General features: G+C 60.0%; 2 protein-coding genes across 6 annotated transcripts; both read left to right on the top strand.

The window, feature by feature from the left end:
• Positions 1 to 383: 383 nt before the first annotated feature.
• On the top strand, positions 384 to 12,360 carry WDR81 (WD repeat domain 81). Of its 2 annotated transcripts, none has more exons than XR_013535426.1 (10): positions 384 to 4,293; positions 5,341 to 5,448; positions 5,713 to 5,903; positions 6,024 to 6,214; positions 6,873 to 7,038; positions 7,122 to 7,287; positions 7,978 to 8,609; positions 9,504 to 9,649; positions 9,963 to 10,142; positions 11,203 to 12,360. XR_013535426.1 is itself a non-coding variant. In XM_035299408.3 (10 exons), the coding sequence occupies exons 1-10, from the start codon at positions 639 to 641 to the stop codon at positions 11,521 to 11,523; spliced, it is 5,799 nt and encodes a 1,932-aa protein (XP_035155299.2). In that variant the 5' UTR covers positions 384 to 638; the 3' UTR covers positions 11,524 to 12,360. The 2 variants fall into 2 exon arrangements, 1 of the variants encoding a protein (XP_035155299.2); XM_035299408.3 differs by having other exon boundaries at positions 7,978 to 8,652.
• Positions 12,361 to 13,536: 1,176 nt separating this feature from the next.
• SERPINF2 (serpin family F member 2) lies at positions 13,537 to 24,520 on the top strand. Of its 4 annotated transcripts, XM_078372472.1 has the most exons (12): positions 13,537 to 13,574; positions 13,687 to 13,788; positions 14,697 to 14,814; positions 15,356 to 15,404; positions 15,520 to 15,558; positions 15,672 to 15,734; positions 16,016 to 16,217; positions 17,010 to 17,153; positions 17,297 to 17,500; positions 18,498 to 18,640; positions 21,893 to 22,097; positions 23,454 to 24,520. In XM_078372472.1, the coding sequence occupies exons 4-12, from the start codon at positions 15,360 to 15,362 to the stop codon at positions 23,846 to 23,848; spliced, it is 1,440 nt and encodes a 479-aa protein (XP_078228598.1). In that variant the 5' UTR covers positions 13,537 to 13,574; positions 13,687 to 13,788; positions 14,697 to 14,814; positions 15,356 to 15,359; the 3' UTR covers positions 23,849 to 24,520. The 4 variants fall into 4 exon arrangements, with proteins under 4 accessions (XP_078228598.1, XP_078228599.1, XP_035155302.3 ...); XM_078372473.1 differs by lacking the exon at positions 13,687 to 13,788; XM_035299411.3 differs by lacking the exon at positions 14,697 to 14,814.

Here is a 24,520-nt window from a genome sequence, read left to right as displayed (position 1 = left end):
CAAAAACCAAAAAAAAACCAAAGACAACAACAACAACAAAAACCCGCAGAAATCCTGCAGAAAACCAGTTGTGCCCCTGGTTGCGCAGCTAGCACTTTCAGTAAAGGCTGGCATCTCCGGGCACAGCCTCCCCGACCCGCGCGCCGGCGCTAGCTGGAGGGGAGAGGGAGGGGTGGAAAGGCGGCGCCGCCCTCCGCCAGGCCGGCTGGAGCTGCCGGGAGACCCGCGCGGCCCCGGGAGGGAGAGGGGAGCCTGGCGGAACAGCGCGAGAGGGCGCGGGCAGGAAGCGGAACGGGGGACGGGGCCCCTTGGGGCCCCCGCCCCGGCCCGCCCCGGCCCGCCCCAGCCCCCGGAGCCACGTGCGCATGTTTCCGTGCCGGGGCAGTCACGTGACCCGCGTCAGCTGACCCGTCACGGCGGAGCCCGGTGCCCGCGCCCGGCAGCCTCTGCCCCGCCGCGCCCGGAGCGAGCGCAGGACCCGCGGAGGATAAGCGCGCCCCGCCCCGCTCTTTTCATCGCCGGCCCCCCGCCGCCGCCCTGCGCCCGCCCCAGCCCTGCGGGCCTGGCACCCGGAAGCCGTCGCCAGCAGCGCCGTGGCCGGGCGCAGTCCCGCGCTGCCCCCGGGCGGCCCGGAGGAGATGGCCCAAGGGAGCGGGGGGCGGGAAGGCACCCCGAGCACCCCGGCCGGGGGCTGGTACCCGCTCCCAGGCCCAGACATGCGGGAGCTGCTCCGGAGCGTGGAGAGGGACCTAAGCATCGATCCCCGGCAGCTGGCGCCGGCCCTGAGGGGCACCCACGTGGTAGCCCTGGTGCCTGCGCGCTGGCTGGCCAGCCTCCGCGATCGCCGGCTGCCCCCGGGCCCCTGTCCCCGCGCCGAGGGCCTGGCAGAAGCGGAAGTCCGGACTCTCCTGCAGCGCTCGGTGCAAAGGCTGCCCCCCGGCTGGACGCGCGTGGAGGTGCACGGGCTGCGGAAGCGGAGACTGTCCTACCCTCTGGGAGGGGGCCTGGCCTCGGAGGACGGGTCCTGCAGCCCCGAGACTCTCATGCGCTTCATGCAGGACGTCGCTGCCCAGAATTACCGCAACCTGTGGCGCCACGCATACCAGAGGTACGCGCAGCCCTACAGTCGCAGCCCTGCGCCCTCGGCAGCCCCTGCCTTGGAGTCAGTACGGCAGGCTCTGCAGAGGGTCTACGGTTGCTCCTTCCTGCCAGTGGGTGAAGCCACCCAGTGCCCATCACATGCCAGAGAAGGTCCCTGCCCCCCTCGGGGCGGCCCTGCTTGCCCCAGTCTTTTACGGGCTGAGGCCTTGCTGGAGTCTCCGGAGATGCTGTATGTGGTTCACCCTCACCTGCCGTTCTCCCTCCATGACGTGGTCACCTTCAGCCCCGCCAAGCTGACCAACAGCCAGGCCAAGGTGCTGTTCATTCTCTTCCGTGTGCTGAGGGCCATGGATGCTTGTCACCGCCAGGGCCTGGCGTGCGGGGCCCTGTCTCTGCACCACATCGCGGTGGATGAGAAGCTTTGCAGCCAGCTGCGGCTGGACCTGAGTGCCTATGAGAGGCCCGAGGAGGATGAGAGCCAGGAGGCCCTAGTGGCAAGGGGTGAGGCGGGCAGGAAGTCTGAGGAGGAGCGGGCAGGGCAGCCTGGGCCACCCCCCTGTCAGGAGGAACTTGGTGGCCTGGTGCTAGACTGGGTGCACGGCCGCATCAGCAACTTCCACTACCTCATGCAGCTGAATCGGTTGGCCGGCCGGAGGCCGGGAGACCCCAACTACCACCCCGTGCTGCCCTGGGTGGTGGACTTCACCACGCCACATGGGCGCTTCCGAGACCTGCGCAAGTCCAAGTTCCGTCTCAACAAGGGGGATAAGCAGCTGGACTTCACCTACGAGATGACGCGGCAGGCGTTTGCGGCAGGGGGCACGGGCGGCGGGGAACCCCCCCACGTTCCCCACCACATCTCGGACGTGCTGTCAGACATCACATACTACGTATACAAGGCTCGGCGCACTCCTCGCGCTGTGCTCTGCGGACACGTGCGGGCGCAGTGGGAGCCGCATGAGTATCCGGCCAGCATGGAGCGGATGCAGAGCTGGACCCCCGACGAGTGTATCCCCGAGTTCTACAGCGACCCCTCCATCTTCCACTCCATCCACCCCGACATGCCTGACCTGGACGTGCCGTCCTGGTGCGGCTCCAGCCAGGAGTTCGTGGCTGCCCACCGAGCCCTGCTGGAGAGCTGGGAGGTGTCCCAGGACCTGCACCACTGGATCGACCTTACGTTTGGCTACAAACTCCAGGGCAAGGAGGCGGTCAAGGAGAAGAACGTGTGTCTGCACCTGGTGGACGCCCACACGCACCTGGCCAGCTACGGGGTGGTGCAGCTCTTTGACCAGCCTCATCCGCAGCGCCTGGCCGGGACTCTTGCCCTCCTGCCGGAGCCTCCACTCATCCCCAGGCTGTTAATCCAGACCATCCAGGAGACAGAGGGCCGGGAGGACCCGGGACAGCTTCCAAATGGGGTGGGCCAGCCAGTTTTAGAGGCCATTCCCTGCGAGGCTACCTGGGCCAGAGACAGGCCAGTGGCAGGAGAAGAGGACTTGGAGCAGGCCACAGAGGCTCTGGATTCCATTTCCGTTGCTGGGAAATCGGGGGACCAGCTGGCCACCTCCTCCGGCCAGGCAGCCCCTAGCCTTCTGTCTTTCTCGGTGGCCTCAGCCTCTCGTCCAGGCCGAAGGAATAAAGCTGCTGGGGCAGACCCTGGGGAGGGTGAGGAGGGAAGGATTCTTCTTCCCGAGGGCTTCCACCCCATGCAGGCCCTGGAGGAGCTGGAGAGAACAGGCAACTTCCTGGCCAAGGGCCTCGGGGGCCTGTGGGAGGTGCCTGAGCAGCCCCAGGGTCGGCCAGCCATGCCGCTGCAGCACCTGTTCCACAGGGACATGCAGGCACTGGGAGTCCTGTTGGCAGAGATGGTGTTTGCCTCCAGGGTGCGGACGCTGCAGCCTGATGCACCTCTGTGGGTGCGCTTCCAGGCCGTACGGGGACTCTGCACGCGCCACCCTAGGGAGGTCCCTGTGTCTCTGCAGCCCGTGCTAGATATACTCTTGCAGCTGAGTGGCCCCGAAGGCCCCCTGGGAGCAGAGAGGGGCAAGCTGGACCGGCTGTTCGAGTACAGGCCTGTCTCCCAGGGACTGCCTCCGCCCTGCCCGGGCCAGCTGCTCAGCCCCTTCAGCTCCGTGGTTCCCTTCCCGCCCTACTTCCCCGCGCTGCACAGATTTATCCTCCTGTACCAGACGAGGCGTGTGGAGGACGAGGCACAGGGGCGTGAGCTGGTGTTCACTCTGTGGCAGCAGCTGGGTGCAGTGCTAAGTGACATCACCCCTGAGGGCCTGGAGATCCTGCTGCCCTTTGTGCTGTCACTCATGTCCGAGGAGCACACGGCCGTGTACACTGCCTGGTACCTGTTCGAACCGGTTGCCAAGGCACTGGGCCCCAAAAATGCCAACAAGTACCTCCTGAAGCCTCTCATCGGTGCCTATGAGAGCCCCTGCCAGCTCCACGGCCGCTTCTACCTGTACACTGACTGCTTTGTGGCCCAGCTGATGGTGCGGCTGGGGCTGCAGGCCTTCCTCACTCACCTGCTGCCCCACGTCCTGCAGGTGCTGGCAGGCACAGAGGCCTCCCAGGAGGAGACCAAGGACCTGGTGGCGGCTGCTGAGGACGAGGAAAGCGGGCTGCCCGGGGCCGGGCCAGGATCCTGTGCTTTTGGGGAGGAGATTCCCATGGATGGGGAGCCTTCTGCCTCCTCGGGCCTGGGGCTCCCAGACTACACGTCTGGCGTCAGCTTCCACGACCAGGCTGACCTCCCTGAGACAGAGGACTTCCAAGCCGGGCTCTATGTAACTGAGTCTCCCCAGCCCCAGGAGGCTGAGGCTGTGAGCCTGGGCCGGCTGAGTGACAAGAGCAGCACCAGCGAGACCTCCCTGGGTGAGGAGCGGGCTCCAGACGATGGGGCTGCCCCCATGGACAAGAGCAGCCTCCGATCAGGCGACAGCAGCCAGGACTTGAAGCAAAGCGAGGGCTCAGAGGAGGAAGAGGAGGAGGACGGCTGCGTGCTGTTAGAGGAGGAGGAGGGGGAGCAGGAGGAGGTCACTGGGGCATCTGAGCTCACTCTGTCCGACACGGTGCTGTCCATGGAGGCGGTTGTGGCCGGCAGCAGTGGGGGAGACGGGGAAGGACAGGAGGAGCCGCTGCCAGAGCAGTCAGAAGGCAAAGAGCAGAAGATCCTCCTTGGTGAGTTCCCCGGTCTGGGGGGTGTCTGCCAAAATACCTCCTACTTCTCCTTGCACCCTTGCAGAACACCTACTCTGTGCCAAACAGTGGATCGAGCCAGGTCTACCTGCAACACAGATGCAGGCCTGCCTTCAAGCAGCTCACACCCAGCAGACGAGAGGCTGCAGTGTAGGCGGTCTTAAGCACGTGTGTTATGTTAGTGCCATAAAGAACACGGCTGCGTTCTTACTAGGGAGTGGAACTTGGTGCTCTTCAGCTGGGCGCGGTGGCTCATACCTGTAATCTCAGCACTTTGGGAGGCTGAGGAGGGAGGTTCACTCGAGGTCAGGAGTTTGAGACAAGCCTGGCCAACATGGTGAAACCCCATCTCTCCTAAAAATACCAAAATTAGCCGGGTGTGGTGGTAGGTGCCTGTAGTCTCACCTACTCAGGAGGCTGAGGCCGGAGAATCATTCGAACCTGGGAGGTGGAGTTTGCGGTGAGCTGAGATTGTGCCGTTGCACTCTAGCCTGGGCAACAGAGTGAGACTCCAAAAAAAAAAAAAAAAGCTGCTGTTCCGTCTGGTTTTCAGGGGTCAGAACAGGCTTCCTTAAACACAGGGACAGTTGAGGTTCAAGCAGGAGTCAGAAGTAGGAAGGCAAAAACGGGCAAAAAAAAAAATTCTGAAGGCGAGGGAACAGCATGTGTGAGGCTGTGAGGTGGTTACGTTCCATTAAAGAGGGGAAGCAGGGAAAGGCCAGTATGGGGAGACTGAGGGAGTGGAGGGAAGAGAGGCTGGAGGGAGGGAGCCACGGCCAGCCCGGCCTTGTTAAGGAGCTTCAGAAGACCCACTGGAAGGAAACGTGCTGCACGTGGTGTCTGAGGCGGGGAGGCCAGGCCTGGGCAGCTCTGCCGCTGTTGCGTGAAGGGGGTGATGTGGGGCCGCTGCCTGGGCTGGGCTCTGGATACAGCTGCGGCCGGGGTGGTTGAGTGGGGTGCCGTGGGGCGGGGTGGCAGGGGTGATGAGCCCTGCTATCTGAGGTGCTCAAGGCCTGCTCCCGCTCCCAGATACAGCCTGCAAGATGGTCCGCTGGCTGTCTGCCAAGCTCGGCCCCACAGTGGCCTCCCGCCACGTGGCCCGGAACCTGCTGCGCCTGCTGACGTCTTGTTATGTTGGTAAGGAGGCCTGCGGTTGGTGCTGGAGACGGGGCTTCTCCCCGGCCCTCTGCCCATCTCCAGCCCTCTCCAGCGGGGATCCCTCCCAGCCCTCCCTCAAACCACCTCCTGGCGGGTCCTGGGTCCCGGTCTGTAAGTGGCCACCTTGGGTAGGGCTGGGGCAGACCACAGGCTGGTGGAGCTCACGTGGCCAGCACAGCTCTGCAGGGCCAGCCCCTCCCGCCCACCACTGGCGACTCAGGGCTGCTGGGCCTTCCTCGGCAGGGCCCACGCGGCAGCAGTTCACTGCCAGCAGTGGCGACAGCCCCTCACTGAGCGCCGGCAACATCTATCAGAAGCGGCCAGTGCTGGGCGACGTGGCGTCAGGGCCGGTGCTCAGCTGCCTCCTGCACCTTGCGCACCTGTATGGGGAGCCCGTCCTCACCTACCAGTACCTGCCCTACATCAGCTACCTGGTCAGTTGCTGGCTGGGCAGCCCGGGCTGGGAAGGCTGAGGACCTGAGGGCCAGCCCGGGGCCTCTGGGGTCCCAGGGGTCTGTGGGGCTGCCTGGCCCTCATCTGCTCGGTGGCCCTAGGTGGCCCCAGGGAGCGCCTCAGGCCCCAGCCGACTCAACAGCCGTAAGGAGGCAGGGCTGCTGGCCGCAGTGACGCTGACTCAGAAGATCATTGTGTACCTCTCGGACACCACGCTCATGGACATCCTGCCCCGGATCAGCCACGAGGTCCTGCTGCCCGTGCTCAGCTTCCTCACGTCCCTCGTCACAGGGTAGGCCCCGCCCCACCCGATGCAGGGGGAGCTGCCCAGTGGAGGGGCTCCCGGGAGGGGATGGGAAGCTTAGTGGAGAGGAGCCAACACTGGGCGAGGCAGCAGGAGTCCTGGTTTTGAGCCCGACTGTGTGACCCTGAGCAAGCCACACCCTTTTCCTGTGCCTCAGTTTCCTCAAAGACCAGTTGGTCTTTGAGCTTGTTTCATTTAAAGCTTTTGATATGGCTGGGTGAGGTAGCTCACGCCTGTAATCCCAGCACTGTGAGAGGCCGAGGCAGGAAGATTGCTTAAGTCCAGGAGTTCAAGACCAGCCTGGGCAACAAAGTGAGATCTCATCTCTAAGAATATAGGCCAAGTGTGGGTGAATCAGTTGAGGTCAGGAGTTCAAGACCAGCCAGGCCAACATGGTGAAACCCCATCCCTACTAAAAATACAAAAAAAGTTAGCACCTGTAGTCACAGCTACTTGGGAGGCTGAGGCAGCAGAATCACTTGAACCTGGGAGGCGGAGGTTGCAGTGAGCTGAGATCCCATCACTGCACTCCAGCCTGGGTGACAGAGCGATACTCCATCTCAGTCAATCAATCAGTAAAGGTTTTGATAGATTCTGGCCACGTCCTGCAGAGCTGGGGGCTGGAGCTCATGAGCTCTGTCTCCAGGTTCCCAAGCGGCGCCCAGGCGCGGACCATCCTGTGTGTGAAAACCATCAGCCTCATCGCTCTCATCTGCCTGCGTATTGGACAGGAGATGGTCCAGCAGCACCTGAGCGAGCCGGTGGCCGCCTTCTTTCAGGTCTTCTCTCAGCTGCATGAGCTTCGGCAGCAGGTGTGCGGACCTGCGAGGCAAGGCGGGCCGGGGTGGGGCCATGGACCCGGCTGACCCCCAACCCCCGTGCGTCTTGTTTACAGGATCTGAAGCTGGACCCCACAGGCCGCAGTGAGGGCCAGCTGCCAGAGGTGGTCTTCTCCGATGGGCAGCAGCGGCCTGTGGACCCCACCCTGCTGGACGAGCTGGAGAAGGTGTTCACCCTGCAGATGGCGTACACAATCTACGTGCCCTTCTCCTGCCTGTTGGGTACTACCCCGTTGCGTCCCCTTACTCAGCCTTTGTGGCTGGCTCCTCCCTTGGGAGGCCCTGTTCTCTGCCCTTCCCCCAAAGTCCACAGTGGGTTCTAAGCAGCTTTTTGGGTGACAGCAAAGGGATTTGGCCTCAGACTCCTACCCCCAAGGGGACATACAAACAGGGACTGGGCATTAGCTAGCAAGAGGGGCCTAGGAGTTGGCCTGCAGTGTCCCTGGGGAAGGCAGGAGAGGCAGGGCGGTGGATTGGCGGTCTCTGGGAGTGGGTGAGACGGAAGGAGTGGCCTCCTGTTTCTGAAGCTTCCCCGGGCCTGCTGAGTGCTGTGCTGATTGGTGCAGGGTGTATCATCTCCCCGGAGAGGACCAGCAGCCCTGTGGTTAGACGTGTGATCGCCCCAACACTGAAATCTAAGCTTTGGGAGGGCAGTGCCCCACCTGGCTTGTTCTGTGTTCTATTTCTAGTGCCCAGTGTGGCACAGCACATATAGAAGACGCTCATGTGTATATCACAACAGAATGAACCGATATTTCACTGGAGAGGAAGCAGGCTCAGAGACACAGTTACTTGCCCAGAGTTGCACAGCCAGTACCTGCCCCATCTTCTGTGGTTCCCGAGTCCTCGGATGGGTGATGGCTGCCACCCGCCGTCCTCCCTAATCTCAGAACTTGTACCACTCCCATCCAGGTGACATCATCTGGAAAATCATCCCCAACCACGAGCTGGTTGGGGAGCTGGCAGGGCTGTACCTGGAGAGCATCAGCCCGAGCAGCCACAGCCCTGCCAGTGTGGAGCCCACCGTGCCCAGTATGGGCCCTGAGTGGGACCCCCAGGGCGGACGCTGCCCCCAGGACGACGGCCACTCGGGAACCTTTGGGAGCGTCCTGGTGGGGAATCGCATCCAGATCCCCGCTGACTCTCAGCCCGAGAGCCCCGGGCCACTGGGCCCCATCTCGGGGGCGGGCAGCGGGAGTGAGGACAACGCCCTGAAGCAGGAGCTGCCTCGGAGCGCCCACGGGCTGAGTGGAAATTGGCTGGCCTACTGGCAGTACGAGATCGGCGTGAGCCAGCAGGATGCCCACTTTCACTTCCACCAGATCCGCCTGCAGAGCTTCCCAGGGCACTCGGGGGCTGTCAAGTGTGTGGCCCCCCTGAGTGGCGAGGACTTCTTCCTGAGTGGCAGCAAGGACCGGACTGTGCGCCTCTGGCCGCTGTACAACTACGGGGACGGCACCTGCGAGACGGCCCCGCGCCTGGTCTATACCCAGCACCGCAAGAGTGTCTTCTTCGTGGACCAGCTCGAGGCCCTGCAGCATGTGGTGAGCTGTGACGGGGCTGTGCACGTCTGGGACCCCTTCACAGGTGAGCAGGCCCAGCTGCGGCCTGTTCTGGGGATGCTCCTGTGGCTGCCAGGCTTCTGGGAAGGGGGCCCGGGGGTGGGGGTGTTATGCCCCGGAGTCTGCCTAGAAGAACAGTTAGCGCTCAGAATCTGTTCTGCTTGGGTCTGTGTCGGCTCCACTGGCTTAGCTGCTGAGTGGCCCCGAGCGAGGGCCTGTTGCTGAAGCGTCCGCTGCCGTCTAAGCTGAGAGCTCACGAAGGGTTTTGGCTTCAGGTGTGGCAGATGGTATTTATTTTGCCAATGGTGACTTATTTTTTGGCATCATCATAGGAAGAAATAAGGTTAAAAGGGGGAAAGGGGTAGTGTCGGGGCAGACAGAGGGAGGGGGCACTGGGTCAGCGGCGCTGTGCAGAGAGAGGAGGTTGCTTTGGGGATGGGAGCCTGGCCTGGCCATGGAGGCAGGAAGGAGGGGGAGAGTTAGGAAACATGTTTAAGCCAGACGCGGTGGCTCACACCTGTAATCCCAGCACTTTGGGAGGCCAGGAGTTTGAGACCTGCCTGGCCAACATGGTGAAACCCTGTCTCTACTAAAAATACAAAAAAATTAGTGGGGCATGGAGCTGGGTGCCTATAATCCCAGCTACTTGGGAGGCTGAGGCAGGAGTATTGCTTGAACCCGGGAGGTGGAGGTTGCAGTGAACCGAGGTTGCACCACTGCACTCCAGCCTGGGCGACAGAGCAAGACTCCGTCTTCAGCATTTCCTAAGGCTCTCTGGGGGCTGGAAGGCAGGTTTGGGGTGAGCTGGGGGGTTAGAAGCGGCTGGAGCTCTTCCAGCAGCTGCTGGCCCCAGATCCACTGGCCTCTCCTCCCCAGGGAAAACTCTTCGCGCAGTGGAGCTGCTGGACAGCCGGGTGCCCCTCACGGCAGTGGCTGTCATGCCCGCCCCCCACACCAGCATCACCATGGCCAGTTCCGATTCCACCCTGCGCTTTGTGGACTGCAGGAAGCCTGGCCTGCAGGTCAGGGGGCATCCAGGGCCCTGAGCTCTCGCCTGGTTCTCTGGGGACCTGGCAGGGAGGAGAGACTCCCCAAAAACAGAAAGCCAGGATGTTGTTGGGGCGCTTTACTTTATCCTTGGTGCCAGCTCACCCATAGCGGCACCTCCTGGGGGGCAGGACCCCGGCCTGTGAGGGGGGTGGGGTTCTGGCTTGTCCTGTCCCTCCATGAGGGTCCCAGGTCAGGCCTTCCTGCCGTGTGGGCTGCGGTGGTGGGCAGGGCCTCGGGGAGGGGGTCAGAAGGTCAGGCCTCAGCTCAATCGTCCTCTGTCTGCAGCATGAGTTCCGCCTGGGCAGTGGGCTGAACACTGGGCTTGTCCGCTCCCTGGCAGTCAGCCCCAGTGGCCGGAGCATCGTGGCTGGCTTCTCCTCGGGCTTCATGGTGCTCCTGGACACCCGAACAGGCCTGGTTCTGCGAGGCTGGCCAGCCCATGAAGGGGACATTCTGCAGATCAAGGTGATGGGCTGGGTCCCCTTCCCCTTACCACCCAGCCCCCGTCCCTGTCCGGTTATCACCCCTGCTTGGGGCCTGCCTGCCTGGGGACAGGCTCCAGCCGGTGTGTCTTATATACCTGGCGGAGGATCAATGGGCAGGGAGGGAGGAGCAGGTCTTGCAGCAGGGGGCTCGGCAGGTGGCAGGCCGTGGGGGCAGGAGCCACAGGGGCTGAGCTGACCCTGTCAGATGTTCTAATGAGTAACCCTTGTCCATATTTGTCTTGTTAGGAGGATCAGGGGTCAGGCCCTGTCCGTGACCCAGTTCGGGTTAAATAAGCTCAGCTGGGAGGCTGTTTACTGCCCACAGACCACTGAGCAGAGTCCACGGCCTGCTGGGCCACCCCGGCGAAGGCAGGGGTACACCTGAGTATGGGGATCCTGCCCCTGCCTCCTCCCCTCCCCCACCCCCGTTCTCAATCACAGGCCTCAGGGAGCTGCTCAGGGAGGCCCAGGAGGGGAGGATTTCTGCAGACAGCTGGGGCTTTCCTCCCATCGTGGCTGGAGGCCAGGCAACGTGCGTGGCCCCACTTACAACAGGCTGTGGCTGGCTCCCTCCCGGGCCCTGGGAACCCTGAGCTCCAGGGGCCTCTAAATTCTAACTTTCCAAGAGTGTGTCAGGAGGCTCTGGGGTCAGCCTGGGTGTTAATCCTGGCTCTGCTGCTTCCTGGCCCCATGACCATGATGTGGTTATGTCACGTCTCTGAGCCTCAGTTTTCCTCTCTGTAAAATGGGAACAATGGCCGCACCCACCGCATAGGGTTGCTATGAAGGTCACGTGTGGTCACGTGCTCGCTCAGCACAGTGCTTGTAAATAGTTCTCAAGTTAGAGTGACCACTGGGTTACTGACGCTGAGTGTGTTCAAATGAACCAGGCTGAGTATGGCATGGGAGGGTGGCAGCCTGTCACCCACCCAGGACGGCCTGTCTTCCTAGAGAGACTGCAGAGGGAAATGAAGGTCTCAGGGCTCTGGGGTATGCAGAAGGACCGGGGTCTGGGCTGAGGCTCCCCTCTCCTGGGACAGGCGGTGGAGGGCAGCGTCCTGGTCAGCTCCTCCTCTGACCATTCCTTGACTGTCTGGAAAGAGCTGGAGCAGAAGCCCACGCATCACTACAAGTCGGCGTCCGACCCCATCCACACCTTTGATCTGTACGGCAGCGAGGTGGTCACTGGCACCGTGTCCAACAAGATAGGCGTCTGTTCCCTGCTGGAGCCGCCCTCCCAGGCCACCACGAAGCTCAGTTCTGAGAACTTCCGTGGCACGCTCACCAGCCTGGCCTTGCTGCCCACCAAACGCCACCTCCTACTGGGCTCCGACAACGGGGTTATCCGCCTCCTGGCATAGGCTGGGGCCAGAGCTGGCCAGGCAAGGGTGGGGAAGGCATCCCCCGGCGGGGTGAATGCTCGCCCTGTTTCCCAGCAGCAGCTCCCTCCAGGGAGTCGCTGGGCCCCACACCCTGGGTGCTCACATGGCCTGCCAACCAGGACCCCCAACTGGGGTCTGGGAGTCCTGACCCCTGAATCGCCAGAGCCAGCAAGGCTGCCAGAGGGGTCTCATTCATGGCCTGGGGCCACACTGCTCCTAGCAAGCGGGAAGTGAGAGCAGGAGGAAGGACGGCCGCCTTCACTTCTCCCCAGCTCTGCCCTGTGGTCCACGTGAGGACAGGGAAGCTTGGCCCTGCCTGGTCAGTCTCTAGCCCCTCAGCCCCTGCTGGGTGCTCTCTGCCCCATCCCTCCAGGACGGGGGGCTGCCCCAGTCCAGGGTACTGATGGTGCTTGGATTCCAGCCTGAGGAGGCTGGCCACAGTCCAGGAGCTAAGCGCCTTGGTCTGCGGTTCAAGTGTTCACCCATTCAGGGTCTGGCCATGGTGGGACCAGGAGGGGAAGGAGGAAAGAGAAGGTGCCCTCTGCCAGCGGCCCTTTGCCTCCAGGAGTGAGCCCATGCCTCGCCTCTCACCCCTAACCACAGTGTTTGTGCCTTGAGCTGAGGAGGCAGCCTTTGGGCCCTGAAATCCTGCTGGGCTTCATGACCCTGAGGGGAGGGGTGAGAAGAACCATCTCTGTGCCTCAGCCTCACATTCGAGAATGGAGCTGAAGCCTGGGATGGCACCTGCTGCCTCCTCACAATTTGCAATAGATGTAAATATGACCAATAAATCCTCTGGAAGGGCCATGGGATGAACTGTGGCTTGTCTTGTGTGTTTTTCCAAGAGTTGCAGCCTCACCGTCCCATCCCGGGTCTGTAAGGTATGTGGCCCAAGCTGGCCTCCAACTCCTGGGCTCAATCGACCCTCCCGTTTTGGCCTCCCAAACTTAGGATTACAGGTGTGAGCCACCATGCCCAGCCTGAGGCTTATCTCGATGGTGGGCAAGGGGAGACCTGGCAGTTTCCAGGGCAGTTAAGAGCCGCCCATGGGGGTGGGAGGCAGCCTGATCGGCATGGGCTGCAAGCCTTCTGGTTCATGCAGCCTACTCAGGTGTGTTTCCAGGACCCTCACTCTGGGTTAGGGGAAAGAGACACTGCTGTGGGGAGGCAGGACACAGAGAGGTGACCCCTCCCATCTCTCCTCCCTCACCCCTGCCTTCCAGGCTTGGTCTGAAGGCAGCCAACTTGGATCTGGGCTTGTAAGGTGGAGTGGGCGTTCCATTCCAGGTCTATAAGGTGAGGTGGGTGTCCCATCCTGGGTCCATAAGGTGAGGTGGGCGTCCCATCCTGGGTCTGTAAGGTGGGGGTGGGCATTCTATCCCGGGTCTGTAAGGTGGGGGTGGGCGTCCCATCCCGGATCTGTAAGAAGAGGTGGGCGTCCCATCCTGGGTCTGTAAGGTGAGGGTGGGTGTCCCATCCCACGTCCGTAAGGTGAGGTGGGCATCCCATCCCGGATCTGTAAGGTGGGCGTCCCATCCCGGGTCCATAAGGTCAGGTGGGCATCCCATCCCGGGTCTGTAAGGTGGGCATCTCATCCTGGGTCTGTAAGGTGGGCATCCCATCCCAAGTCTGTAAGGTGAGGGTGGGCGTCCCATCCCGGGTCTGTAAGGTGGGGGTGGGCATTCTATCCCGGGTCTGTAAGGTGGGGGTGGGTGGACACCCAGGTCCAGCCTCTTCATCTCTCTCCTCCTGAACCTCTTTCCAGGCTCAGGTGGGACCCAAATCCATGGGGTCCTGCCTCAGGATCACACGCCTGGGGGAAAGGGGCTTCAGGCTTCAAGATCAATGTTTAACCGGATGTGCCAGTCAATGTTTACCAGAAGAGAAAGCACTCTCCACGGGGTTGGCTGAGAGTAAAGGTCCCGGTGGGCGGAGGGGTGGGCCGGGCCGGCCGGAGCCTGTGCAGAGGGTGGGGAGCACCCAAGTGGGGCCAGAGGAACTTCGAGTGCAGCAGCAAGGAGCCGGCAGAGGTACGGGGGAGGTGGGTGGCTCGGCCTGCTCCCTGGGCGGCAGAGGAGGCAGGGAGCTGTCTTCCCCACTGAGGGGTCTGGGCTGGATTGATTCCGGCCTGTCACTCCCCAGCCTCCTCTGGCAGTGCGGAGCCAAGGCGGGGGCTCCGGGAGAAGTACCTCTGGGACCCAAAACACTGGAGCCTGTTCTTGGCAAGAAGATTCAAACGCCCAGGTCCGAGATGGTGCCTGGTCAGAGCGCTTGTGTGCAATAGGGGTGGGGCCAGGGGCCACAGAAGGACCCTCGGAAGGATTGGCCCTGAGATGGGGTTGGGGGGAGGCTGTAACACCTGCTCTGGCTTGTCCTCCTGAGACCCACCCCTGCCCTTCCCAGAGCCAGCATGGTCAGGGTCACGGTCTGTGATTCTCCTAAGTCCACAGGCGGCTCTGGCCGGAGTCATTCACTGGGCTCTGCTGCTGGGTCAGAAGGCAGCTCTCCAGTCGCCTCGCCAGCCCTGCTGAGACCTCAGGGCCTCAGAAATATGTCCAGCCTTGTAGGCAAGACCTGATGGGCCTGAAAAGACTGGCTCAGAGGACACAGCAGGTTGGGCGGGAGCTCTGGGGTGGAGGCTTTAGGGCAGGCTTCCCGGAAGAGGCGGCCTTGAGCCAAGCCGAACCCAGCCATCGGTGAGTGCCAAGCATTGTGCTCACAGTTTACAAAGACAGCCTTATTTTATCTTCCTTTTTTGAGACAGAGTCTCACTCTGTCATCCAGGCTGGAGTGCAGTGGCGTGATCTCGGCTCACTGCAACCTCCACCTCCCAGGTTCAAGCGATTCTCCTGCCTCAGCTTCCCGAGTAGCTGGGATTACAGGCTTATGCCACCACGCCCAGCTAATTTTTGTATTTTTAGTAGAGATGGGGTTTCTCCATGTTGGCCAGGCTGGTCTCGAACACCTGACCTCAGGTGATCCATCTGCCTCAGCCTCCCAAAGTGGTGGGATGACAGGCGTGAGCCACCGTGCCCGGCCACACAGACGGCCTTGTTTTGGTCCTCACCGAGCATGCGAGAGGACTGAGGGACTCAGGCCACCATTTTATTTTTATTTTTATTTATTCTATTTTATTTTTTTTTTTGAGACAGAGTTTCGCTGTTGTTACCCAGACTGGAGTGAATGGCGTGATCTCGGCTCACCACAAACTCCACCTCCTGGGTTCAAGCAATTCTCCTGCCTCAGCATCCTGAGTAGCTGGCACTACAGGTGCGTACCACCATGCCCAGCTAATTTTTGTATTTTTAGTAGAGACGGGGTTTCGCCTTGTTGACCAGGATGGTCTCAATCTCTTGGCCTCGTGATCCACCCGCCTCGGCCTCCCAAAGTGCTGGGATTATAGGCATGAGCCACCTCGCCTGGCCTTCAGGCCACCATTTTAAAGGTAACGCCAAGCCTGGTGGGGTTACAGGGAGTGCCGAGGTCCTTTGCAAGAGGCAGTCTGGATTGAGATGCAAGTCTGCTCAGTGCAGGGCCTGGAAGGAGGGGAACGTTTTTGTTTTGCTATTTCCCTCCTATTAACCAAAACACTTTTAGTGCACGGAATGTGAAAGACCAGAAACTAAGGGGGAAGGAGCTGGGAGGGCTGTCCTGCCCCACAGGAGGGGAGCCGCTGCATGAGTGCTGTTCTCACTCTGGAACCTGCTTCTTCCCCTGGGCGCTGGTGACTCGGTGTCTGTGAGCGTGTGGGTAGGAGTCCCTGGCGGGCGTGGGGACAGAGATGGTAACATACCTTCTGTCCCTGCCACAGGAACATGGTGCTGCTCTGGGGGCTCCTGCTGCTCAGCTCCTGCTCCATGGTGAGGCTGGGCTGACGTCCAGGTGGGGCGGGCGGAGGGGGAGAAGAGGGGCACTTGTGTGGAGGGAGGGCTTGGCTTCCAGGGGGCCCTCCTAGCCTCACCCCTTTTTCTACAGTTCTCCCCTGTGAGCGCCATGGAGCCCGTGGGCCAGCAGGTACTGGGAAGCGAGGAGCCCTAACGGGGAAGGCCCTGGGGTCTCACCAGTGGCCTGGGCAGGGTGGGGCCTTGTGGGAGGGTCACACTCCAGCTGCTTCCTCCGTTCTGCAGCTAACTATGGGGCCAACCCAGAAGAAGGTGCTCCCGCTTACCTTCCTCAAGCTGGACAACCAGGTAACCAGGTGGGGCTGGGGAAGAGTGGGCGGGGCTAGCGGAAGGCAGCCGCAGCAGCAGGGCGGCGGGCGTACCAAGGCCAAGGCTCTGGAATCTGGAGGCCAGGAGGGACAGAGGGTGGGGAGGACCATAGGTGGGCGCCAGGCCCCAGAATGCCAGTGCCCTCCGTCAGACACCCCCTCTCCCCTTGGGCTGTGACCAGGCCCTACTGTCCTCAGGACCTGCAACACAGAACCTGGAGCTGACCCCTTGATCTCTCTGCCCCCCATCTGTCCCCGCAGGAGCCTGGTGGCCGGACTGCCCCTAAGAGTCCCCCAAGAGACTGCAGCGGAGAACCCACCCCACAGCAGACCCACAGTCTGGCCCAGGCCATGATGGCCTTCACTGCTGACCTGTTTTCCCTGGTGGCTGAAACCTCCACCAGCCCCAACCTCATCCTGTCACCCCTCAGTGTGGCCCTGGCGCTGTCTCACCTGGCACTAGGTACCCTGGAACCACTTGTCCAGACAAAGAGAGATGGGAGGCCAGTAGGAACATGGTACTCCAGGGGTTCTCCAAGGGTACCTCCTCCACCAGGCTGCTGGGTTAAAAACTGCAGATTCCCAGGCTCCCACCCGTCGGTCTGTGTGCATCAGATCTCAGGGACTGGGCAGGGGAATCTGCTTATTTACAAGTCTTCCAGGTGATTTGTTTGTTAGTTTGTCTGAGCAGAGTCTCGCTCTGTCGCCCATGCTGGAGTGCTATGGTGCAATCTTGGCTCACCACAAACTCCGCCTCCTGGGTTCAAGTGATTCTCCTGCCTCAGCCTCCAGAGTAGCCGGGATTATAGGCATCTGCCACCACACCAGGCTAATTTTTGTATTTTTAGTAGAGACAGGGTTTCACCCTGTTGGCCAGGCTGGTCTCAAACTCCTGACCTCAGGTGATCCACCTGCCTCGGCCTCCTGAAGGGATTATAGACATGAGCCACTGTGCCTGGCCTCTCCTGGTGATTTTTACGTGACAGTTTGATAGCTGTACTCTCTCCCATTGTGCTGGAGGGTTTTGCTCTGGGAAACGGAAGCCCAGAGAGGGAAGGTCACTTGAGAGACGTGAGGTCACCCAGGCTGTCAGCCACGGGGGAAAGACTCAGTCATGCAGAGCAGAACCGTGGCTGTGGGAGGGCACTGTGCGGTCCTGTGGGCATGCTCATCACAGGTATCCAGGAGGGACTGGAGCAGGCAGTGGGGGTGAGAAAGGGCCCCAGCAGGCCTCAGCCGGTGCACTGCCCTCCAGGTGCTCAGAACCACACGCTGCAGAGGCTGCACCAGGTGCTGCATGCCGGCCCTGGGCCCTGCCTTCCCCATCAGCTGAGCCGCCTCTGCCAGGGCCTGGGCACCGGCACCTTCCGACTGGCCGCCAGGATGTACCTGCAGAAAGGTGGGTGCTGAGGCCGGGGACCCTCCATCCTGACCTGGGGTGAAGGAGGGTGAGAGACAGGGGCTGGGCCTCCGGCAGCGGGTAGGAGCATGGCTGACCGTGGAGCCTGAGTCCCAGGGACAGCCTGTGCTCCCTGTGTGCAGGATTTCCCATCAAAGAAGAGTTCCTGGAACAATCAGAACAGATATTTGGTGCAAAGCCTGTGAGCCTGACGGGAAAGCAGGAGGATGACCTGGCAAACATCAACCAGTGGGTGAAGGAGGCCACGGAGGGGAAAATTCCGGAGTTCCTCTCCCAGCTACCAGAAGACACGGTGTTGCTTCTCCTCAATGCCATCCACTTTCAGGGTGCGCTCCTCCTCCTCATACATCCCCCACCTGGCATCACCCATGCCATAGGCCGAGCTGGGATGTGCAAGCTTTTTTTTCTTTTTGAGACAAGCCTCACTCTTGTTCCCCAGGCCAGGAGTGCAATGGTGCGATCTCAGTTCACTGCAACCTCCGCCTCCTGGGTTCAACCGATTCTCCTGCCTCAGCCTCCGAGTAACTGAGATTACAGGCCCTGCCAGCATGCCCAGCTCATTTTTTTGTATTTTTAGTAGAGATGGAGATTCACCATGTTGGCCAGGAGGGTCTCAAACTCCTGACCTCAGGTGATCCACCCGCCTTGGCTTCCCAAAGTGCTGGGATTACAGGTGTGAGCCCCCGTGCCCAGCCCCCGCTTTTTTGACTGATTCTTGCTCTGTCACCCAAGCTGGAGTGCAATGGCACAATCTCAGCTCACAGCAGCCTTTGCCTCCTGGGTTCAAGCTATTCTCCTAATTAGCTGGGATTACAGGCATGTGCCACCATACCTGGCTAATTTTTAGTAGAGACAGGGTTTCACCATGTTGGCCAGGTTGGTCTTGAACTCCTGACCTCAGGTGATCTGCCCACCTCAGCCTCCCAAAGTGCTGGGATAACAGGCGTAAGCCACAGCCCCCGGCCATACAGGCTTTGTTCTGAGGGTCCCCTTTCTCCTCTGTCTGGGCCATGAGGCAGGGGGCATCTGGGTGTGGTGGGGGCGGATGCCCAGGAGCCAGATGAGGTTGTCCTAGAGGGAGTACCTGGGAACAGATGGTCTGTAAAGACCCAGGGGAGATTCCTGGGGGCATTGCTGGGGTAGCGGGGAAGCATGAACCCAGATTTCAAAACCCCGCAGGAAAGAGACCTCAATCCACTGGATGCCACCGACATTCCCTGGGGTCTTGGCCTCTACCGCTCTCCACCTCTTGAATGGGTGCTGGGTGGGATGGGCAAGGGGCTGGGCCCCATCTCCATGACCCCTGCCTCTGCCTGGTTGCAGGTTTCTGGAGGAACAAGTTTGACCCGAGCCTCACCAAGAGAGGCTTCTTCCACCTGGATGAGCAGTTCACGGTGCCCGTGGAGATGATGCATGCCCCCACGTACCCGCTGCATTGGTTCTCACTGGAGCAGCCTGAGATCCAGGTTGTCCCCAGCAGGCTGGGCCTGAGTGCTGGGAGGCTGGGAGTGGAGGGGACAGTCTGTGGAGCCTACACAGGGCTGGGTGGTGGGTGTTTCGCTTTCCTTGCTGCCACTTCTCAGGGGCAGGCAGTTCCAAAAGGTTCCACATCCCTCTTCCTACCTGGCAGGAGGACTGAGGCTCCAGGCTCTTTGAGGTTCATTAATTCAATGAAAATATAGGGGACATTTGCTGTGTGCTTAGACACTGTTGTAAGCACTAGGGTTTTTGTGGAGCATGAGGGAGGCCGGGCCTCTGCTCTTGGGAGGCAAGATCCACAGGGCAACAGTAAACGTCCATCAACACAGGAATTCCAGACAGTGGAAGCACTATGGAGGGAAAGCTGAAAGAGAAGGTGATTTTGGCCCGGAGCGATGGCTCATGCCTATAATCCCAGCACTTTGGGAGGCCGAGGCAGGTGAATCATAAGGTCAGGAGTTCAAGACCAGCCTGGCCAAGACACGAAACCTCGTCTCTACTAAAAATACAAAAATTAGCCAGGCGTGGTGGCGAGCACCCATAATCTCAGCTACTCGCTTGAACCTGGGCAGCAGATATTGCAGTGAGCCGAGATTGTGCCTGCACTCTAGCCTGGGTGATAATGAGGTCAGGAGTTTGACACCAGCCTGACCACCATGGTGAAACCCCATCTCTACTAAAAATACAAAACTGAGCTGAGCGTGGTGGAGGGTGCCTGTAGTCTCAGCTACTCAGGAGGTTGAGGCAGGATAATTGTTTGAACCCAGGAGGCAGAGGCTGCAGTGAGCTGAGATTGTGCGCCTGGCAACAGAGCGAGATTCCGTCTCAAAAAAAAAAAAAAAGCTGGCCTCAAACTCCTGACCTCAGGTGATCCGAGCACCTCAGCCTCCCTAAGTTTTGGGATTGCACGTTACAACCACCACATCTCGCCTTATTTAGGTAGTTTAGAGTGGTCAGGGAGGATTCTTTGAGGAGGGGCACTGAACTGAGACTCAGGTGACCATCGTTGATGAGGGTTCATACAAGGCCCTCACACAGTGTCCTTAGAAGGGAGGATCTAATTGGACTGGATTTCCTTCATCCTGTGTGGAACATTCTGATTCTATACACTTTTTTTTTTTTTTTGAGACTGAGTCTCGCTCTATCCCCCAGGCTGGAGTACAGTGGTGTGATCTCAGCTCACTACAACCTCTACCTCCCAGGTTCAAGCGATTCTCCTGCCTCAGCCTCCTGAGTAGCAGGGACTACAGCACCACCACGCCTGGCTAATTTTTGTATTTTTAAAAGTACAGATGGGGTTTCACCATGTTGGCCAGGCTGGTCTCGAACTCCTGACCTCAAGGGATCTCGTGTTGGCCTCCCAGTGCTGGGATATTACAGGCCTGAGCCGCTGCGCCCGGCTCTGATTAGATAAAGTTCTGTGCCGAGCTGTCTCAGGTGTTGCCTCCCTTGCTTCTAGCCTAACTGTAGTCCCCTTGGCCTGGGCATTGAGCCCTGGGCAGGACAGCTGTGGCTGAGATGGCAGTGTTTGTTAGCTTCACAAGGCAAGTGTGACACAGAGCACGGCCACTTCTGCAGGGAGGAGCCGAAGCCACCTGGGCAGCCCTCCTGGGAGGGGCTGTGGGGAGTGGGGCCTGGGCAGAGTGTCCTAGCTTCCCTCCAGCTCACTGTGGAAGGTCTGATTCACCGCCCCACCTGCCCCTCTTTTCCTGCCTCTTCTTCCTTCCACACCGTGTCCTGCGCACCCTTCCTTCTGCTTCCTTTTTTCTCCACGCTGTGCCCTGTGCACTCTTCCTTATGCTCTGTCTCCTTTCCCTGGCCCCTCCGCCTTCCTCTTCCTCAGGCCCTCTGCAGGCAGGCCCAAACAGCCAAACCCCATGCTTATCCTCCTGTGGGCGGAGGTTCTGCACACAGGCACTCTGCCTGGAACCCAGGGAGTCACAGCTGTAGGATGCCCTCCAGCCCCATGGTGCCCACACAGCTTTCACTGCAGTATCCCTCCAGATGAAATCCTAATGGCCAGGCACAGTGCCTCACGCCTGTCATCCCAGCACTTTGGGAGGCCAAGGTGGACAGATCACGAGGTCAGGAGTTTGAGACCAGCCCGGCCAACATGGTGAAACCCTGTCTGTACTAAAAATACAAAAATTGGCCAGGTGAGGTGGTGAGCGCCTGAAATCCCGGCTACTCAGGAGGCTGAGGCCGGAGAATCTCTTGAACCTGGGAGGCAGAGGTTTCAGTGAGCCAAGGTCACGCCACTGCACTCCAGCCTGGTGACAGAGCAAGACTCCGTCTCAAAAAGACAGAAAAAAAGAAATCTTAAGCCAAATCACAACATATATACACAGCTGGCTGGTAGCAGGTGAAGAGAGAAACCCACATGTGTTGAGCACTCTCTATGAGATAGACACTGCTGGAAACTTTTTTTTTTTCTGGAGATGGATTTTCACTCTTGTCACCCAGGCTGGAGTGCAGTGGTGTGATCTTGGCTCACTGCAGCCTCCACTTCCCGGGTTCAAGGGATTCTCCTGCCTCAGCCTCTCGAGTAGCTGGAATTACAGTGCCACCATGCCTGGCTAATTTCTGTATTTTTAGTAGAGACGGGGTTTTACCATGTTGGCCAGTCTGGTCTCAAACTTTTTCTTTTTTTCTTTTTGAGGCAGAGTCTTGCTCTGTCACCCAGGCTAGAGTGTAGTGGTGTGATCTTGGCTCACTGCAACCTCTGCTTCCCAGGCCAAAGTGATTCTCCTGCCTCTGCCTCCTGAGTAGCTGGGACTACAGGTTCTCACCATCACGCTGGGCTAGTATTTTTAGTAGAGACGGTGGTTCACCATGTTGGCCAGGCTGGTCTTGAACTCCTGACCTCAGGTAATCTGCCCGCCTCAGCCTTCCAAAGTGCTAGGATTATAGGCGTGAGCCACGGTGCTCAGCCTAGTCTCAAACTTCTAACCTAGGTGATCCACTCACCTCAGCCTCCCAGAGTGCTGGGATTACAAGTGTGAGCCACCTCCCGGCCACACTGCTAGAAACTTTAAAAGCATCTCATTCAGTTCCATGTCCACCTGCAGTGGACAGGTGGTGTGACTCCGCCTCGCAGAGGAAGTGTAGTGCGGTCCAGGCACAGGCCGGCAGGGTGACCAGCAGCCCCAGCGTCTGCCTGGTGCGGGAGCACTTGCTGGCTCGCCCTTGCCCAGCTCTGCACTTTCTGGTCCTCAGGCTCTTCCCTTCCTTATCTGCAGGTGGCTCATTTCCCCTTTAAGAACAACATGAGCTTTGTGGTCCTCATACCCACCCACTTTGAATGGAACGTGTCCCAGGTACTGGCCAACCTGAGTTGGGACACCCTGCACCCACCCTCGGTGTGGGAGAGGCCCACCAAGGTCTGGCTGCCTAAGCTGTATCTGAAACACCAAATGGACCTGGTGGCCATCCTCAGCCAACTGGGTAAGGAGGAGGGTATAGGCCGGCCGCCGAGGTCAGGCTAGGCAGGGTGGGGGAGGAGGAAGCCTGTGGTTGGCAGTGGGGCTGGGTCAGAGCCGGCCTGTGTTCTGCTCTTTTCCAGGGCTTCGGGAGTGGGAGAGGGTTGAATATGAACACCTGGCCCCTAGGGCATATTGGGTGACCAGTGAATGGGGATCTGCCTTGCTGCCCATGACCAAGCATTGCAAGGAGAGTCTGGATAGAGCCTGGGTGGCATGCGAGCCTCCCCAGCTGTCCTGGATGGGGAGGGAGGAGAAGCTGGGGTGTCGTGCTGTTAAAGAAATGCTGGGTGTGGTGGCTCACACCTGTAATTCCTGCACTTTGGGAAGCTGAGGCTGGTGGATTGCTTGAGCCCAGGAGTTCGAGACCAGCCTGTGCAACATGGTGAAACCCCGTCTCTACAAAAAAATACCAAAATCAGCTGGCATGGTGCATGCCTGTGGTCTCAGCTGCTCGGGAGACTGAAATAGGAGGACCTCTTGAGCCCAGGTGGTTGAGGCTGCAGTGAGCCGGGATTGCGCCACTGTACTCCAGCCTGGGTGATAGAGACCCCATCTCAAAAAATAATAATAATAATAACTAAAATAAATAAATAAGCATTAGGCTGGGTGCAGTGGCTAAAGTCTGTAATCCCAGCACTTTGGGAGGCCAAGGTTGGTGGATTAGGAGTTCAAGGAGGTCAGGAGTTCAAGACCAGCCTGGCCAACATAGTGAAACCCTGTTTCTACTAAAAAAAAAAAAAAAATTAGCTGGGCGTGGTGGTGGGTGCCTGTAGTCTCAGCTACTTGGGAGGCTGAGGCAGGAGAATGGCTTGAACCTGGGAGGTAGAGGTTTCGGTGAGCCGAGATCAGGCCACTGCACTCTAGCCTGTGCGACACAGTGAGACTGTCTCAAAATAAATAAACAAACAAACAAATAAATAAATAAAGCATCTATCCTTTAGCCATTTGCTAGGCAACTGCTGTATCCCAGGCACTGTAGCAGGCACTGGGACCCCACCAGTACACACAGCTCAGTCTAATGGGGCGGGTGGACGAATAATCAGGTACCTACAGCTGCATAAGTGATGAGACAGCGAGGGCTTCTCTCAGTTCACCCGGGAGGACACGGAAGATGTACCTAGCTTGGACTTTGGAGCTGGAGATCAGGGAAGGCTTCCTAGAGGAAGTGGTGTTGAAGCTGAGGCTTGGAAATTACATAGGAAGTAAGCCGGGATCTGTGAGTTCAAGGTGTTTGCTGGCCAGGATGTCAGACACCCTCCCAAGCAGCTCCAGGAGCCTGAGAGCCGAGCTCTGACCAGCGGTCTCTGGCCCCGGGCAGGCCTGCAGGAGCTGTTCCAGACCCCGGACCTGCGTGGGATCTCCGACCAGAGCCTGGTGGTGTCCGGCGTGCAGCACCAGTCCACCCTGGAGCTCGGCGAGGTCGGCGTGGAGGCAGCCGCAGCCACCAGCATCGCCATGTCCCGCATGTCCGTGTCCTCCTTCAGTGTGAACCGCCCCTTCCTCTTCTTCATCTTCGAGGATACCATGGGCCTTCCCCTCTTCGTGGGCAGCGTGAAGAACCCCAACCCCAGCGCACCGTGGGAGCCCAGGGAGCAGCAGGATTCCCCGGCCAGCAAGGACTCCCCCCCAGGCCGGGACAAGGCCTTCGGTCCCGACTTGAAACTTGCGCCCCGCTTTGAGGAGGATTACCCCCAGCTTCACAACCCCAAGTGAGGGGCCGTGGCCACTGCATCCAGAGTCCTGGCCTGGACCAGCCTCTCCACTCATGTGACTTTTTCCAACCTGCTTTGTGGCACTGGGGCAGGGGCTGGGGAGCCTGGGGGGACAGTTTGAGAGAGGCCATTCTTTCCTGACACCTCTTGGGGAGCTTGAGGTGGGGGGCCGGGAGGAGGGCAGGCATTGGAGCATGGGAGGGAGGAGCCCAGAGGGTGTCCTATGCCAGGGTCTGGGTGGGAGGGAGGGAGGTGTGCTTCTAGTTCTCCCAGGAGACAGGTGAGCTGCCCCCCAGGTCAGCTGGGACACCCCACTTTTGTTTACCAGAGAGAAAGGGAGGGGGAGAGGGCTGCCTTTGGGCTTGTCCCAGGAGACCCAGGACAGGGCAAGGAGCAACAGGCCCTGGGGGTGGCTCGCTCGGTGTGGAACTCGGGTCCTGCACAGCCTGGCCAGGGCCTAACCTGCCCAGCGCCCCTTGGCCTCCACCCCACCCACGCCTTTGGCCCCTGAGATGCCAGCACTGCCGGGATTCCCTTCCTTCCTCTCCTGTCTCCCTCCTCTGCACAGGAGCTCAGGGACTGAGGCAGGAAAGGCCCCACAGGCTCCTTGAGGCTCTTTTGTAAGGTTTTTGTAGGATTTTTATGCCACCTGAATAAAGAATGCATAGGCTTG

The sequence above is a fragment of the Callithrix jacchus genome, chromosome 5 (genome assembly GCF_049354715.1).
Source record: "Callithrix jacchus isolate 240 chromosome 5, calJac240_pri, whole genome shotgun sequence".
NCBI classification, from domain to species: Eukaryota; Metazoa; Chordata; class Mammalia; order Primates; family Cebidae; genus Callithrix; species Callithrix jacchus.
Note: the sequence above shows the minus strand (reverse complement) of the source record. Positions and strands in the feature narration are given on the sequence as shown.